Source organism: Caretta caretta, chromosome 13 (genome assembly GCF_965140235.1).
Source record: "Caretta caretta isolate rCarCar2 chromosome 13, rCarCar1.hap1, whole genome shotgun sequence".
In the NCBI taxonomy this organism is placed as follows: domain Eukaryota; kingdom Metazoa; phylum Chordata; order Testudines; family Cheloniidae; genus Caretta; species Caretta caretta.
In genome coordinates, this window is record NC_134218.1 from 32564915 (window position 1) to 32580329 (window position 15415).

General features: G+C 50.4%; 1 protein-coding gene across 14 annotated transcripts in view; it reads right to left on the reverse strand.

Annotated features, from left to right (window-relative positions):
- CEP250 (centrosomal protein 250) overlaps window positions 1–15415 on the reverse strand; it is a 123282-nt gene that overhangs the window by 2242 nt on the left and 105625 nt on the right. For 13 of the 14 annotated variants that reach the window (XM_048820053.2, XM_075118867.1, XM_048820052.2 and 10 more), the window contains 6 exons: window positions 15279–15406; window positions 14890–15010; window positions 13419–13573; window positions 7578–9998; window positions 950–1057; window positions 585–728 (listed from right to left, as the gene is read on the reverse strand). In XM_048820053.2, coding sequence (XP_048676010.2) covers window positions 585–728; window positions 950–1057; window positions 7578–9998; window positions 13419–13573; window positions 14890–15010; window positions 15279–15406 — 3077 coding nt within the window. The remainder of the gene's footprint in view (window positions 1–584; window positions 729–949; window positions 1058–7577; window positions 9999–13418; window positions 13574–14889; window positions 15011–15278; window positions 15407–15415) is intronic. The other variant, XM_075118866.1, reaches the window with a different exon arrangement.

A 15415-nucleotide genomic window follows, 5' to 3' on the forward strand; every position in this document is an offset into this window, starting at 1 on the left:
AGAGGCACTTACCTCCAGGTGGTGGCAGGGGAAGGAAGTAGGGCAGAAAGGGCTTCACTCTGGGGAAAGACCAGCTGATGCTGGAGTGAGTGTGTGTGGGTGCAATGGGCAGGAAGTGCTGGAGTGCATGAGGGATGGGCCAGCAGTGCTGGAGTGCATGAGAGTGCAGTGCTGGAGGGCGTGGGCAATGCTAGAGGCCGTGGGCAGGTGGTGCTGGAGTGCTGGAGAGCGGGCGGTGCCACAGGGCATGGGCGGGCAGTGCTGGAGAGCGGGCGGTGCCGCAGGGCGTGGGTGGGCGGTGCTGGAGAGCGGGCGGTGCCGCAGGGCGTGGGTGGGCGGTGCTGGAGAGCGGGCGGTGCCGCAGGGTGTGGGCGGGCGGTACTGGAGAGCGGGCGGTGCTGGAGAGCGGGCGGTGCCCCAGGGCGTGGGCGGGCAGTGCTGGTGAGCCTGGATGGGCAGTGCTGAAGGGTGTGGACTGGCAGTGCTGGAGTGTGTGGGGGTGGGCAGGCAGTGCCAGAGCACACAGGGGTGTTGTCATCCCAGAGTGCCAAAGGGAGCTGGGGGGCGCTAGGAACTTGGCTCACCTGCTCTAGAGTCCTCCTGAGTTGGGTGTTGAGCTGCTCCAGCTCAGTTTTGTCATGTTCCAGCCTTGCGACAGCTCGCTGCAGACGTTCCAGCCGCTGCTGCAGGAGTCTCCTCTCTACCCCTGCTGCCAGCTGCTCCTCATCCTACAGAGAAGCACATTGTGCCTGATGGGGAATGCTCATCAGTCGCTCCCTCTGCTCCCAAAGCATAGGCACCAGTACCCCACAGGGCTCAGGGGCCACCCTCCAGCACATCCACCACTGGTGATTTAGGACCAGGGCAGAATTAATGCAGGCCAGATACACACTTCTTACTTCTCCTCTCTCATGTGTACATGTGCCCTGCCCACTCTCCCCTCCCTCACCTGCCGTTTCCCTGCTCTCTCCTCTCTAAGCAGCAGATCCACATCTCCATTCAGAGCCTTGTTTGGAACCCTCTCCTCTCGGTCTCTGAGTGCTGAAGCAAGCTGCTCCTGTAGGAGTGACAAACAGCCTAGATCATCCTCTGGAAGCTAGGGTTGCAGTGCCCCCTACTGGAGAGGGCACTCACTGCTGTTCCCAGTGAGGCAGACATATCTTGCTTGCTGCAGGCCTCTGACTCTGTTGCCGAGCTGGGCAGCGCCATGACCACGGAGGAGACCGAGTCCGCAGAGGAGCTGGTGGGACTGCCAGTGGCCGAATACCCCAATGAGGCAGAGGACCCCAGGACAATGGAGCCCCAGTCCGAACTGTGCTAGGAAGTAGGCCAGGGAAGCCAGAGTTTAATCTGGTTATTGCTCAGTGCTGGCGTCGACATGTTTCAGCTGGATTCAGACTGACCCAGTGGCAGAACACGCCGCCACTGTTAGGGCCCTGGGCTGGGACCTGGTGGAGTAGGGTGGGCCCAGGTCCCCCTACCCCCTGCTGCCAACTCCATCCCTGGGGTGGCAGCCTCTCCACTTTAGGCTGAACAGCCCATGTTTGCCTGTTAGCTCCGCCCTGCCTGAGGGCACAGCCGACAGATGGCTGGCTTGCTCTGTCCTGTCTGAGGGCCCAGGGCCCAGACTGTTTGGTGCTCTGCCCTGCTGAGCGGGTCTAGGCACCAGCACCTGATTCACTGATTCCCTTGATATTAGGCAGGAACCCAGTGATGCAGTGAGGCAGTGTGGCCTCCCTCCGACCCAGAGAGGGAGGGACGACTGCCATCACACTACATGGACCCACTGGCTGCCTAGCAGCGCAGTTAGTCAGGGAGCAGGCCAGCAGGTGGTCCTAGGTGGTCTGATCCTTGACAGCAGAGCCATGAAGGTCTGTTAGTCCTGAACGTGAAGGGTCACAGCCAGTGAGGTACACCCTTCATCCCAATGGATCTCAGTGCCATTGCTGCGCAGTGGGGCAGCACGGTGTGTATTGCCAGCCTACTCACAGCCACCTCCACCACCTCACTCTCGGAGGAAAAATGGACATACTTTTTCTGGTACCTCAATGGAGACTGGACAGCAGCTTGAGGGGATATGCCACACAGTCTCTGCCAGCCAGCCCACAGCAAGGATGCTACAGCCCTACTGACAGGATTTCCTAGCCCAAGTAATTACTAATTCATGTACTGGTTTCAGCTCAGACTCTGCTGTCTGACACATGGTAAGGTTAGATCCTCCCATCAGCTTGCAGTCCTGGAGCTCCTCCACAGGAGATATTGCATCACCCGGCTCCTCTTCGCACTGACCTCAGCCAGCCCTGGCCAAACTGTCTAGACCATGAAGTGAAGACAGAGCCCCGCCAAGCACTGACACTGGCTGCACTGCAGCCACCAGCAAAGGTGTCGGGGCTGGGGGGAGCAGCACGGATGAAGCCAGAGTTTTCTGTGCCCGGAGCACCACCTATCAGAGCTCAGCACAAAGAATGCTGCAGGCAGCAAGAGCACGTAGCCTGAGGAGGCAGAATGAAAAGGCAGTCCTCAAGACAGGACTCTCAGAGCTCCAGGAGTGACTGGGCCAAGCATATACTGCTATCCAGAATGACCCCACGAACACAGAAAGGGTGAATCCAGCAATGGAGCTGCCTATGGCAAGGCCATGTTGGCACCTCTTGGCTTATCATTTTGGGCAGAGGTTCTGCCTCATTGCCTCCATATAAATCTATGGTACGCCCACATCTTGAATACTGTGTGCAGATGTGGTCGCCCCATCTCAAAAAAGATATATTAGAATTGGAAAAGGTTCAGAAAAGGGCAACAAAAATGATTAGGGTATGGAACAGCTTCTGTAGGAGGAGAGATTAATAAGACTGGGACTTTTCAACTTGGAAAAGAGATGACTAAGGGGGGATATGATAGAGGTCTACAAAATCATGACTGGTGTGGAGAAAGTAGATAAGGAAGTGTTATTTATTCTTTCTCAAAACACAAGAACTAGGTGTCACCAAATGAAATTAATACACAGCAGGTTTAAAACAAACACAAGGAAGTTTTTCTTCACACAACACACAGTCAATCTGTGGAACTCTTTGCCAGAGGATGTTGTGAAGGCCAAGACTATAACAGGGTTAAAAAAAGAACTAGATAAATGCATGAAGGATAGGTCCATCAGTGGCTATTAGCCAGGATGGGCAGGAATGGTGTCCCTAGCCTCTGTCTGTCAGAAGCTGGGAATGGGCGACGGGATGGATCACTTGATTACCTGTTCTGTTAATTCCCTCTGGGGCACCTGGCATTGGCCACTGTCAGAAGACAGGATCCTGGGCTACGTGTTCCTTTGGTCTGACCCAGTATGGTCATTCTTGTGTTCTCATTGAGTGGACTGGAGGTCCCTGGAGCACACTGATTGCAAGCATTGAGGCACACTGATTGCAAGTAACTGTGACCTGAGAATATCTCAATGCCAGCTGGTGCTGGGATCACTGTTCTACAACAGAAACTCCTATTAGACCTGACAAATTCACAATGCTTTCATAGTATGACCAAACAGGGTCATGTGAGGTCCCTAATAAAAGCTTATGTCATACCGATCCTCATAATCTTTGTGAGATATATGTACAGATATTTAAGTTGTAAAGATGTACAGGAAAATAAAGTCTAAATCAAAGCAGGGTTGACAAGCAGGTTTTCACCAGACACAGGATGTATATTCATCAGTCTGCCTTGGTTCACATGTAAAACAAGCATTATAAGCCAACATAATGGAAACCTATTTGCATATGACGTCATCATCAGGATGTGAAGACAGCATGGAGCCAGCATATCAGGGAGGGGGTAGGGAGGTTGTCCTGACTCTGGGGACAAAACAATGAGTTTTGGAGAGTATAAGGAGAAGAAAAAAGACATTTTGTTATCCTTCACTGAGGAAGAAAAAAGGACAATGCTTTTTTGCATTCATGAAAAAGGATTCCCAACAAGATTGGTTGGACATATTGGGAGATTGCTTTAGGTGAAATAAAACTACTTTAGACAAGGGCTTAGCCCAGTGGTTCTCAACTGTGGTCCACTGTTTGTCCAAGGAAAGCCCCTGGGGCGCCGGGCCGGTTTGTTTACCTGCCGCGTCCGCAGGTTTGGCCGATCGCAGCTCCCACTGGCCGCGGTTCACTGCTCCAGGCCAATGGGGGCTGCAGGAAGGGTGGCCAGCACATCCCTCGGCCTGCACCGCTTCCCGGAGAACCGTGGTTAGTGGGAGCCGCGATCAGCCAAACCTGCGGACATGGCAGGTAAACAAACCAGCCCACCATGCCAGGGGCTTTCCCTTAACAAGCAGTGGACCACAGTTGAGAACCACTGGCTTAGCCTGTTAAATTTTATCTCTAGGAAGCATGTTATACTTTTGTTTTATATGTACTACTCACTATCTCTGAAATCTTAGCATGTGATGATAAACTTGTGATTGTTCTCACTCTAAATATATCTCAGTTCTGTGATGATATCAAAGACCTGAACCTGAGTTGTACCAGTCAAGTGCTGTGTATACTATTCCTTTGGGGAGAGCAACTCTCATAGTGTCATAGAATCATAGAATATCAGGGTTGGAAGGGACCTCAGGAGATCATCTAGTCCAACCCACTGCTCAAAGCAGGAACAATCCCCAATTTTTTTTCCCCCAGAACCTTAAATGGCCCCCTCAAGGACTGAACTCACAACCCTGGGTTTAGAAGCCAATGCTCAAACCATTGAGCTAACCCTCCCCCCATTCAGTGACGGGGCTGGATACTACAGGAGGGGCTCAGGGACTGGGGGTGAACCTACTGTTAACCTGCAAAGCAGAGTGAGTGCTGGCAGAGCCCTGAGTACACTGGGTGGTTAGCAAACTGGTCGTGTCAGGGAGCACAGTTAAGCATCAGCAAGTCTCTCTCTCATTACAGGCAGGAGGATAACAAGGTGACTCAGTCCTGGGCACTCCAAGAAGCATCACATGAACTACATCAAAGTCTGGGGTCTCTGGCCTTCATGGTGAAGGTGCAGGACGTGTCAGTGGTGAAGCACCTGACTGGGATCAGTGGATGGGGCTAGGTCTGCACTGGCAGAACTCTCATCTAATAGTGGCATTTAGTGTTTCTGGCTGATCCAAGCTTCTGTTCTGAGGCTTTGTTCTTTGGGAAACTCTGGGCTGTTCTTGTGCCAGATTTAATATTTCCTGGAATACCTCCAGGAGGGTTATGAAATCCTTTCCACATCTTCAGTGTTAAGGGCAATATCAGCTCTGAGGCAGATGGAATGGTTCTGCTGCACTGAGTCAAAACTGGGTGGCAGAGGATGAACAATGCACCAACTGCCAAAAGTTTATGGTGCTGAGAACACAGAGCAGGTGCACATGCACCAGGAGGCCCAGGAAACACAGAGCAACAGGTTCCCTAGCCCAGGTGACTGGGAAGGTATGGGTCTGTCCAATTTCTCCTAGTGCTTTGGATGAGAATTGTGGGTGCCGCAGTTTCCCATTTGCTGCATGTGTACCCAGATGGTGGGGGAAGGGCGATTACTCTTTGCAGAGACCCAGAAGTCCAGGTGTGACGGTCGCCTAGCTGCCTGGGCCCCACGGCCATGGAGAACCCAAAACACAATGACCCAGACATCTAGCTGCCTAGCAACTAATGACCATGGACTGCTGACCCACCCACCGCTACCAGTTGTCATGGTACCACAGGCCCAGTGCTCTCTCCCTTGGCTCTATACAGTTCCTGGGAGGAACCCCCTTTCGTGTGTCAGTCCTCTTCAAGGGTTGCACTCTCTCTGTGGGGCTAAGCCCTTTGAGCCTCCATCGCCACCTGGGACCACACCTCTGAGCCTTCAGCATGCCTGCCTCACTCCGTGAGCTCCCCTCAGCGAGTCCACTCGCACTGGACCCCTGAAGGGAGACTTGCACATCCAAAGAGAGCAATGCATCCCCAACCTCTTTAGAATGGAGTGACTCTCAGACAACATTGTAAAACAGAAGACTTGTTAAATGTCTGTAATACAGCACAGAAAGCCTTTAGGTGAGCACAGAGAATGGGAAGCTACAGCCAAGTCCATCCGAGTCTGACTGGAGCCCAGGCTCCCTCTCACAGCCGCCAGTTCAGCAGCGTTCCTGCTTCTCACAGACCGCACTTAATTCACTCAACCTGCTCCTTCTCCCTCCTCTGTCCCTTTTCCCAGGCAAACAACTCTTGGTTCTCGGCTGGTCCGAAGTGGCTGGTTTCCTCCAGAGGGGTGGGGGTCGGCAGTCCATGGTCAGTAGCTGCTAGACAACCAGATGTGTGACAGTTAAACCTGCCTGGACATGGCAGAGCTGAGCGGCTGAAAGCACCCACATCCATCATTGTGGAGCTCTGTTTAGTTTTAATATGAGGGTGATAATTTACCACTGGAAAGATTACCAAGGGATGTAGTGGATTCTCCACCACTTGAAGTCTTTACACTGAAATTGGAGGTCACTTTTTAAAAGTTTCCCTCTAACTCAGCCAGAATCTACAGGCTCAATACAGAAAACACTGGATGAGGTTCTCTGGCCTGTGCTGTGCAGGAGATCAGACTAGATCTGTGCTCACCAACCGGTCGATCGCAATCCTAGAGGGTCTTTTAGTCAATCGTCATCTCCTGCAGCACAGCGGGGCTGCCACTAAGACCGGCTCCCTGCCTGCCCCGCCCCCATGCCGCTCCCAGAAGTGGCCAGTACGGCCCGGCTAGCGGGGGTCTCCCTCCGCACACTGCTCCTGCCTGCAAGCACTGCTCCCGCAGCTCCCATTGGCCGGGAACAGGGAGCTGTGGCCAATGGGAGCTGCGGGGCTGGTGCTTGCAGAGAGGGGCAGCGTGCAGAGCCACGTGCTGCCCGACCCCCTAGGGGCCACAGGAGTCCATTGGTCCCTTCCAGGAGCAGCGTGGGGCCGGGCAAGGAGCCTCCCTTAGCGGTAAGTGCTGTCCGGCGGGAGGCCGCACCCCAAACCTCAGCACTGAGCCCCTTCCCAGACCTAGCACCCCAAACCCCCTCCTGCAGCTCAACCCCAGCCCTGACCCCACTCCCAGAGCCATATCCCCTCCTGCACCCCAACACTCTGTCCCAGACCAGAGCCCCCTCCCAGAGGCCACATCTTGCATCCGCTCCTGCACTCCAACACTTTGCCCCAGACCAGAGCCCTCTCCTGCACCCCAAACCCCAGCCCTAGACTCAGCCCAGAGCCCCCTCCCACACTGCGAACCCCTTGGTTCCAGCCTAGAGCCCGCACACCCTCCTGAACCCCAATCCCCTACCCCAGCCCGGTGAAAGTGAGTGAGGGTGGGGGAGAGCGAGTGATGGGGGGGGGGGAATGGAGTGAGTGGGGTGGAGCTTTGGAGAAAGGGGCGGGGCATTGGGGAAGGGGTGGGGTAGATCCTGGGTTGCCCTTAAATTCAAAAAGTGATCTTGGGAGTAAAAAGGTTGGAGACCACTGGACTAGATGATCATAATGGTTCCTTCTGGACTGAACATCTGTCATTTGAAGCAAAGTGCCAATGGATCCCTCAGACAGACACAGACAGCCATCCTTTTCATGCAAGTCACCCACCAAACTGCCTACCTGAAGATGAAGCCGATCCTTATCCCGCTCTGATACCATGCTCTGTAGGACAGCCATTTCCTCCCTCAGGGTCCTACTGGCTGCTTCGCTCTGGGCCAGGGACAAAGCGAAGGCCTGTGCTTTCTCCCTCCATTCTATCTCCACACTCTCAGTCTGCTTCAGAACAGCCACCATATGCTCCAGTTCCTGATCCTTCACTTTCTTCTCCTCTTCCAGCTGTTGGATCCACACCTTCTGCCTTTCCAACTGCTGGTCTCTCTCCTGGAGAACCTTCCTCTGGGCTGCCTCCTCTGTCTCCCATATCAGGAGTTTCTGGATTTGGCTCTTTAGGGTCTCCCCTTCACCAGCTCTCCTTTGCAGAGCTGAGGTGAGCTGCTTCAGGAGTTCGCCCTGTGTCCTCAGCTCCTGCTCTCTCCCTCTCAGAGTCTCCTCCAGGCACCTGACTCTCTCTCTCTGGTGTTTGATTTCCTCATCCTTTTTGGCCAGTGTCTGCTGGAGATGCTGGAGATTTTCTTGAAGACCCTTCGCCTCCTCCTCTTCCAGTTGTCTTTGCTTACCTTGGGCCTTGATCTCCTGTTCCCTCTTGTTCAGGGCTTCTTCTAGAAGATGCTCTCTCTCTCTGTGATGTCTCTCCTCCTTCTCAGACTGCATAAGCTGGAGATGGTGCAGGGTCTCCTGCTCTTCCTCTTGGTGCTGGAGCTGTTGAATGAGAGTCTCATTCTCCCACTCTCGCTCTCTTACAACTTCCTCTAGACAACTTGCTTTGTTTTGGCAGGACTTTAGTGCCACCTGCATGCTTTCTTCTTGAAACTGGTATATGCTAATTTGCTCTGCCTGCTTGAGGAGTTCTACATCCTTCTCCTTCACTATTTGGCTCATTCTGTCTAGATCCTGCTGTAAGCTCCTGACACACTTTTCTTCTAGCTCTTTCTGCCCTAAGAGCTCCTTGACATGCCCTTGCAAAGACTCTATCTCCTGGTCTCTGGCTTGTAGAGATGATTTGGTATATTCAAGTGTCTTCAAGACAGCCTTAGTCTGTGTCACTGCATCTTCCTCGTGCTGCTGAAGCTTATGGATTCCTTCCTCAAGGGCCTCAATTTCCCTCTCTCTCTCCCTCAGAGTCACCTGTGTTTGTTGAAGATTTGCTTGCATGGCTCTTGCCTGCTTCTTCTCCTCTGTCTTGTGCTCCTCATATTGCTTTTGCAGGGATTCAATTTCCTGCTCTCGCTCCCTTAATATTGCTTCAAGATTGTCAAGAGTTTTCACCTGTTGCTCAGCTTCTCTTTCTTGTTTTTGGAGTGTCCAGATCTGCTCTTTCTGAGACTTAATCATTCCATCTCTCTCCTTTAGTGCTGCCTTGGCATATTCTAAATCTCTCTGTAAAACCTTCATCTGCCCTTCTGCTTCTTCCTCATGTTTCTGTATTTGCTGCATTTGGAATTCGAGCTCTCTGTCTTTGTCTTTTAAGGCTGCTTGTGTTTGCTCCAGATGTTCACAAAGAGGCTTTAGTTTCATTTCCATCTCTTCCTTAATGTTCTGAATTTGCTTTTGCTGTGATTCAAGCTCTTGATCTCTCTGAGTCAGAGTGAGGGTCATCTGTTTTACTTTCTCCCGCAGGTCCTGTAGCTCTCCCTCCTGCTGATCCTCATACTGCTGGAAAATCCTTATCTGCTCTCGCTGTGATTCGATCTCACTCTCTTTGTCCCCAAGAATTGCTTTCATGTGTTCTAGGCTTGTGCGCAGAACCTTCACCTGCTTTTTCTCCTCCTCTTTCAATTCTTCAGCTACCTTTCTCTGAGACATAAGCTCACAATCTTTTCCTCTCAAGTCTGCTTTGATCAGATCTAGATCCTCCAGCAGTGCTTTCATTTGTGATCTTCCATGTTCTTCCAGAGTCTGGATTTTCTCTTCCTGGAATTTAATTTCCTTTACTTTCTCCTCTAGGTTTAAAGTCAGTTGTTCTAGAGCAGCCTTCTGCATTTCCCTCTGATTCTCTAGTTCCTGAATCTGTTCTTGTTGGGATTCCACCTCTCTGTCCTTCTCCTCTAGGTCTTTAGTAAGGTGATCTAGAGCTGTTCTTTGCATTTCTCTCTGCTGCTCCAGCTGTCTAATCTGTTCTTGCAGTGTTTTCATTTCTCCATCTCTCTGGCTTAAGGCAAGAGTCAGGTGACCCAGATTTTCCTGCAAAGCCTTCCCCAAGGCAGCCTCCTTCTGCAATGTCTGGATTCCCTCCTGCTGAGTCTCTGCTTCCTCACTTTTCATTTTCAGGGCAGAGAGGGTTGTTTGAAGCTCTTGTTCTAGGGAGCGGCTCATCTTTGCTGCTATGTTTGCCCGAGTCTCAGCGGCAGAGACTGATTCCCGGAGAAGGTCCATCTCCCATACCAGTTTCTCCTTAGCTGCTTGCAGCTTGTCCCGTTCATGCTGAAACAGAGAGAAAATGACTTGAAAATAAATCTAGATAACTCTTCCCATCTCAGAACTGGGCTGTAGCTCTACTGCCTGGATGATGTGACACCCAAGTTCTGCAAGTGTGGCTCTTAATGGAATAACTCTTGCGGTTGGGGTGGCTTCTCTCTCCCACCTAATTTTTCTTGTTCTTTGATCACTAGTGGAAACTCAAGAATTGCCCTTTCTCCCCTAGGACTTGTCTACACAAGGATATAGCACTGTTTAAACAGCTGATTTAGTTGAGCTGATGATACCTATGGTGCAGCTGTACGTGCACACATGAGCAAGCTGTGATCACCATTGATTCTGCCAAAATCATTGATGAAACAGCACTATTTTGGAGTGTAGATCAGGCCTGCGAGTTACTTCTGGTTGTAGCTCCTGAAGGGCCAGTGAAGTTACTTTCTTAAGTAACCAGAGATAATTAGGAATGGGGAAAAAATCCCTGAATCATAACTCAAACATACATGAATCTAGCAACTTCATGTATTTATTCATATGAGTATTGTGACATTCTATACCATGGGAATGTGCCCTGTAACCCCCATATTCCTCATTTATATATAATTGTGATCTTACATATAAAGCATGCCACGTGAGGTCTCACGGGAAAGGTTATGATCTGCTGAAACCCACTGTTCCATCTAAATATGTATATCATCAACGTATATGAGGTTATGAGAATGTGCTGCACGGTTGTCACTAAAATATGCTGTGGGTTTGGGAAGCGCCTAGATACTAGATCTCCAGAGACAATGCCAAGGAAAGTAAGCAATGCCCAGTTGGGTGTCAAACAGCCCATCAACAGCCATTGCCTAGCAAGGAAGCTACAATTCAATGACTCACCTGCATAAGGCCACACTAGGGGAATTGCTCAGCCTTGCCTGGGGTCTCAGAAATGCCCACCAGACATGCCTGGACTTGTACTCTCCTAGCACATGAGACTAAGAGTATAAAACAGAACACAGTGGCCCCATACTTGGCCTTTCTCCTTCCCCCACCTATGCTGCAGGCAACAAGGACATTCCGAAGACTCCAACAGAGGGGACTGGCCTAGGTTTCAAGGGTGAAACCTGTGTACTATGAACTGCAATATCCAGTGGGCTGAGAAAAACTGCTTAATCTAGATTTTGCCCAGGCTAATAGGGTTGAGAGTTTAGACTGCGCGCTTATATTTTATTTTATTTTAGTAACCACTCTGACTTTTTGCCTATCACTTATAATCACTTAAAATCTATGTTTTGTGGTCAATAAATTTATTTAACTGTTTATCTTTATCAGTAAGTTTGCCTGAAGTGTCTGGTGAATCTGCTCAGGTATGCAAAGGCTAGTGTATATCCACTTGCCTTTGATGAAGTGGTGAACCAATTAATACATTTGCACTGCTCAAGACGAGCAGTGCAAGATGGTACGTTCCTGTTGTACAAGGCTGGGAGCTGGTGGGGATTCAGCTGGTGCCTTTCTCTGTGTGATTCATGAGTGGCTCTGGAAGCATTCATACAATCTAGCTGGGTTTGGGGCTCCGCATGCGGTTATCCTGAGTGATAACAGCATCGGGAGGGGTTTGCTGCTTGTCACTAGCAAACCATTATGAGAGACAGCTCGGGCTGGACAGTTAAGGGGGCACAGCAGTCCCGTGGTCCCAGGCTGTACCCCGGGGATCCCATCACAACTAGTACAAAAGTTAACCTGAAAAACTGTATTGTAATTGTACTGAAAAACTATTGTAAGTACGCCTGGCTGATTCCATTCCCCTCCAGCTATCCTCATTGACCTCTTTCCTCTTCCTCCTGCCTACTGTACTGTGTTCATCTCCTTGCTAAGATAAACAGTCCCATGCCTTTCAACTTCTCTTCATATGGAAGTTTATCCAGGTCTCTAATCATTCTCATTATGCGTCCTGAACCAAGCACCTCCATTACTGCAACACTCTGAGATGGGATGACCAGAACTGCACACCGTGTTACAGGTGAGGGCATGCCATTAATTTAGAGAATGGCATTACAATTATTTTTAACATTCTCTTTGCATTTATCAACATGGAATTTCATTTGCCATCATGCTGCTTATTTGTGTAACTTGGTTAGGTCCTTCTGAAGTTAGTCTTCTCCAGTCTTGACTAGTCTTAATAATTTTGTTTTATCTGAAAATTTTGCTTCCTCAGTACTTACACCCCTTTTCCAGATAACTGATACATTAAACAACACTGGTCCTAGCACAGAGCCCTGGGGCAGCCAGCTGTTAACTTTTTTCAACTATGAAAGTGAACCAAGCATTCCTTCTCTTTGTTTTCTGTCTCTTAAGCCCCAACTCTGCAAATACTTATGCATGTGCTTAACTTCACTGCTGTGAGTAGTTCCAATGATCTCAGGAAGACTACTCACAATAGTAAAGCACAGCATATGTGGAAGTCTTTGCAGAGTCAGTACCTTAACCAATTTCTGATCCATAACAACACTTTGCCTCTCATACCATGACTACTCAATTTCCTTTACAACCCCTTCTGAAGGACATTGTCAAAGACTTTGAAAGTCCAATAAATTACATCAACCAGTTCTCCTATACCCTTTACTTTAATGACAGAATTCTAATAGATTAAGGAGGCACAGGTTTCCTTGGCAGAAGCTGTGCTGTTTAAACACTATGATAGGCTCTTTTAGATGTTTTATAAAACTTAACAGGTACGGAAGTACCTAAATCTAAATTTAGCTTCCTGAGCTCCCAGTGTCACTGGTACTAGTATGTACCATGGCCACAGCCTGCTCCCCAGAACTCACCGGAAGTCTGTCCAGATGTCGCAAAATATCAGCCACCTTCACGCACACACCAAAGGGATCTTACGGTCACCAGATGCCTGCCCAGCTATTGATATTCACAGTGAACAAATCTTGCCTGTGTCTCCCAAATGTAATCCCATATTTCCTTAGAGCAGTCTCCACAGTGTGTGAAGATTATCAGTGGCTCATGAAAATCCCAAGCCTGGAACAGCAGGGGTGTGAGTGGATAGAAGTGAAATGCATTGGCAGAATTCTAGGGGTGGAACTCAGACTGGAATAGTGAGGATACTGTGGATCAGCAGCCAGGTGGCCCAGAAGCACTGCATGGGAAGCCTAGGACTGGATAGCAGGGCATGACAGAGGGGCTGCAGGAGGGATAGGGGAAACTTGCTCCATGTCTGCACACTCTGTCTGGTTACAAATGCTTCTAACTTTGAGGGGAGCAGCAGAAATTAGAAAATAGACATGGGAGATGGCACTGCAGGGGTTTTCCATTTAGTGGCTCTGGAGCCAGGGCAGGGTTGTTCCCAAGGATGCAGAGTTAAAAGAGTTCTGTTCAGGCTTTCCTTGAATGGGCATTATGTAACAAAACTTCGGGGCCATCTGCCAGCCTTACCACAACATCCCTTCTTTGCTTCTCGGTGCCCTCAAGGCTCCTCTCCAAGGATGCAACCTCCCCATGCAACGTCACAACCTCCTTCTTTAGGGCAATGACCTCTTCTTGCAGTGTGGCCTGGAGTGAGCCCTGCTTCCCTTCTACCATCCGCATCTCTGCAAGGGGGAATGAGGAGAAGAGGAACCAAAACAAAACCAAACAAAGCTGGGCAAGAGCCATAATCTTTCCATTAAACTGCCCTTTGCTTCCCAGGGGCCAGACCACAAAGGGGAGATTGGGTTATGCCCAAAGAAGTATCTCAGTCTGAGGTATTTGGCTTAAGGAAGTTCAGGTGAAACCAGAGTTCACAGACAGAGGGAGTGAACAAGGAGCGGTCAATAAGATTAGGTCAACAGACTGGTGCAGGTGAGCATCATCAGTATAATAGTGAGAGCTGAGGTGGATAAGATTACAAAAGGCAAATATATAGGAAGGAAAAGGATGAGTACCAACTGATGTAGAGCTCCATTCAAGGACAAGTCTGGGTGCAGAAGAGCTGCTACCACAAAGGAGGGAGCAATAAGTTTGCAAAAGGATGTTGCAGAATTAGAAAGAGTTCCAAGACGGGAAACAAGGGGCTCTGCCATAGAGAGAGACTGAAAAGACTCGGACTGTTCAACTAGGCCTAGGGGACGTGATAGAAGCCTATAAAATACTGACTGGTCTAGGGCAGGAGGATAGGGAGCTTCTGTTCCACTACACAGGAACAGGAGACAATCATTACATTGAAAGGCAGACAATTTCAAGTGTTTGGTGGGTACGAAGGGTGCCATGACTGACGAGAAGCCAAGATGCCCGCATAGCTGTGGTATGGAGGAAGAGTAAGTGAGGAAGAGTGAGAGAGACAGGACAATTAGCTATATGTAGGGGAGTAGTTACTGTGCTATAGTCTAGGGAGAGACCCAGAGTGAGATCTGTTTGAGGGGCTGTTGTGTGTGAGAAGTGACTGGGGAGATGAGAGACAGTGTCTCCATCAAGCACTTTGCTGAGGGCGGGAGGTTCAGCAGCAGCCTGTGCTCAGAGACTGTAACAGGGCTAGGAAGGGTAGGGCTGAGAAGGAAGAGGAAGCAGCAGATTGTAGAAAACTGGGGAAGGTAACAGAGACACATGATTTATTGACAACTGCAATAACGCATGGATCCTGGGGGAGGAGACAGAGCTAATGCACTGGAAAACGGAGGAGAAGCCTCCCTTACTTAGGAATGCCCCAGGTTAGCACAGGGCAGGAGGAGAAAAGAGAGGACTCTTCAAGTACTACAAGGAGAACTGCAGGGAACCAGGTCTGTCTCTCTGCAATGGGTCACAGTCTATTCAGGAGCGCCAGTCTGTGTGGGCTCTCACGGTGGCTCTTCCTCTCCCCCAACTGCCATCTTCACTCCCTTGCTGATAAAGCAGAGTGGGCCTGGTACAGTGGGAAGGAGGGCAGCCATACCTTCCTGGCTTTGGGCCAACCACTTCTGCAGCTCTTGGGTGTGAGCTCTGAGACAGTCCCTCTCGGCCTCCTTCTTGCTCAGCTCCTGCTCCAGCTTCTGAGCCTTGTTCCTGGCATCATCCTGGAGAAAGCAGGAGAAGCTGTATGAAGCTACACGCACAGGGTGCCAGGAGAGCCGACAGAGGAAGCCTAGGGCACAGACTCAGGCAGGGCAGGGCCAGAGCCAAAGCGGGCAGCAGCAGTGAGTGGGATCCCTACAGAGGGGTCTTGAGCAGGTCTAGGCTGCATTGGCCCAGGGGACTAGAGCCAGCTCTGCCACAGCACCTTGTTCTGCGCCGTAAGCTCAGCAGAGGGGCAGGGGAAGTGAGTGCGCTGAAGAAAGCAGTTACCCGATCTTGCAGAGTCTGCCTCAGGTCCTGGTGCAGGTCCCGGAAGGCTGTTGCCACTTTCTCTGCTGTGAGCTCTATGGGGAGGTCCTTAGGTTGAGGCCCAGTAAGCCCACAGACATGATCCTGTTCTGGAAAAA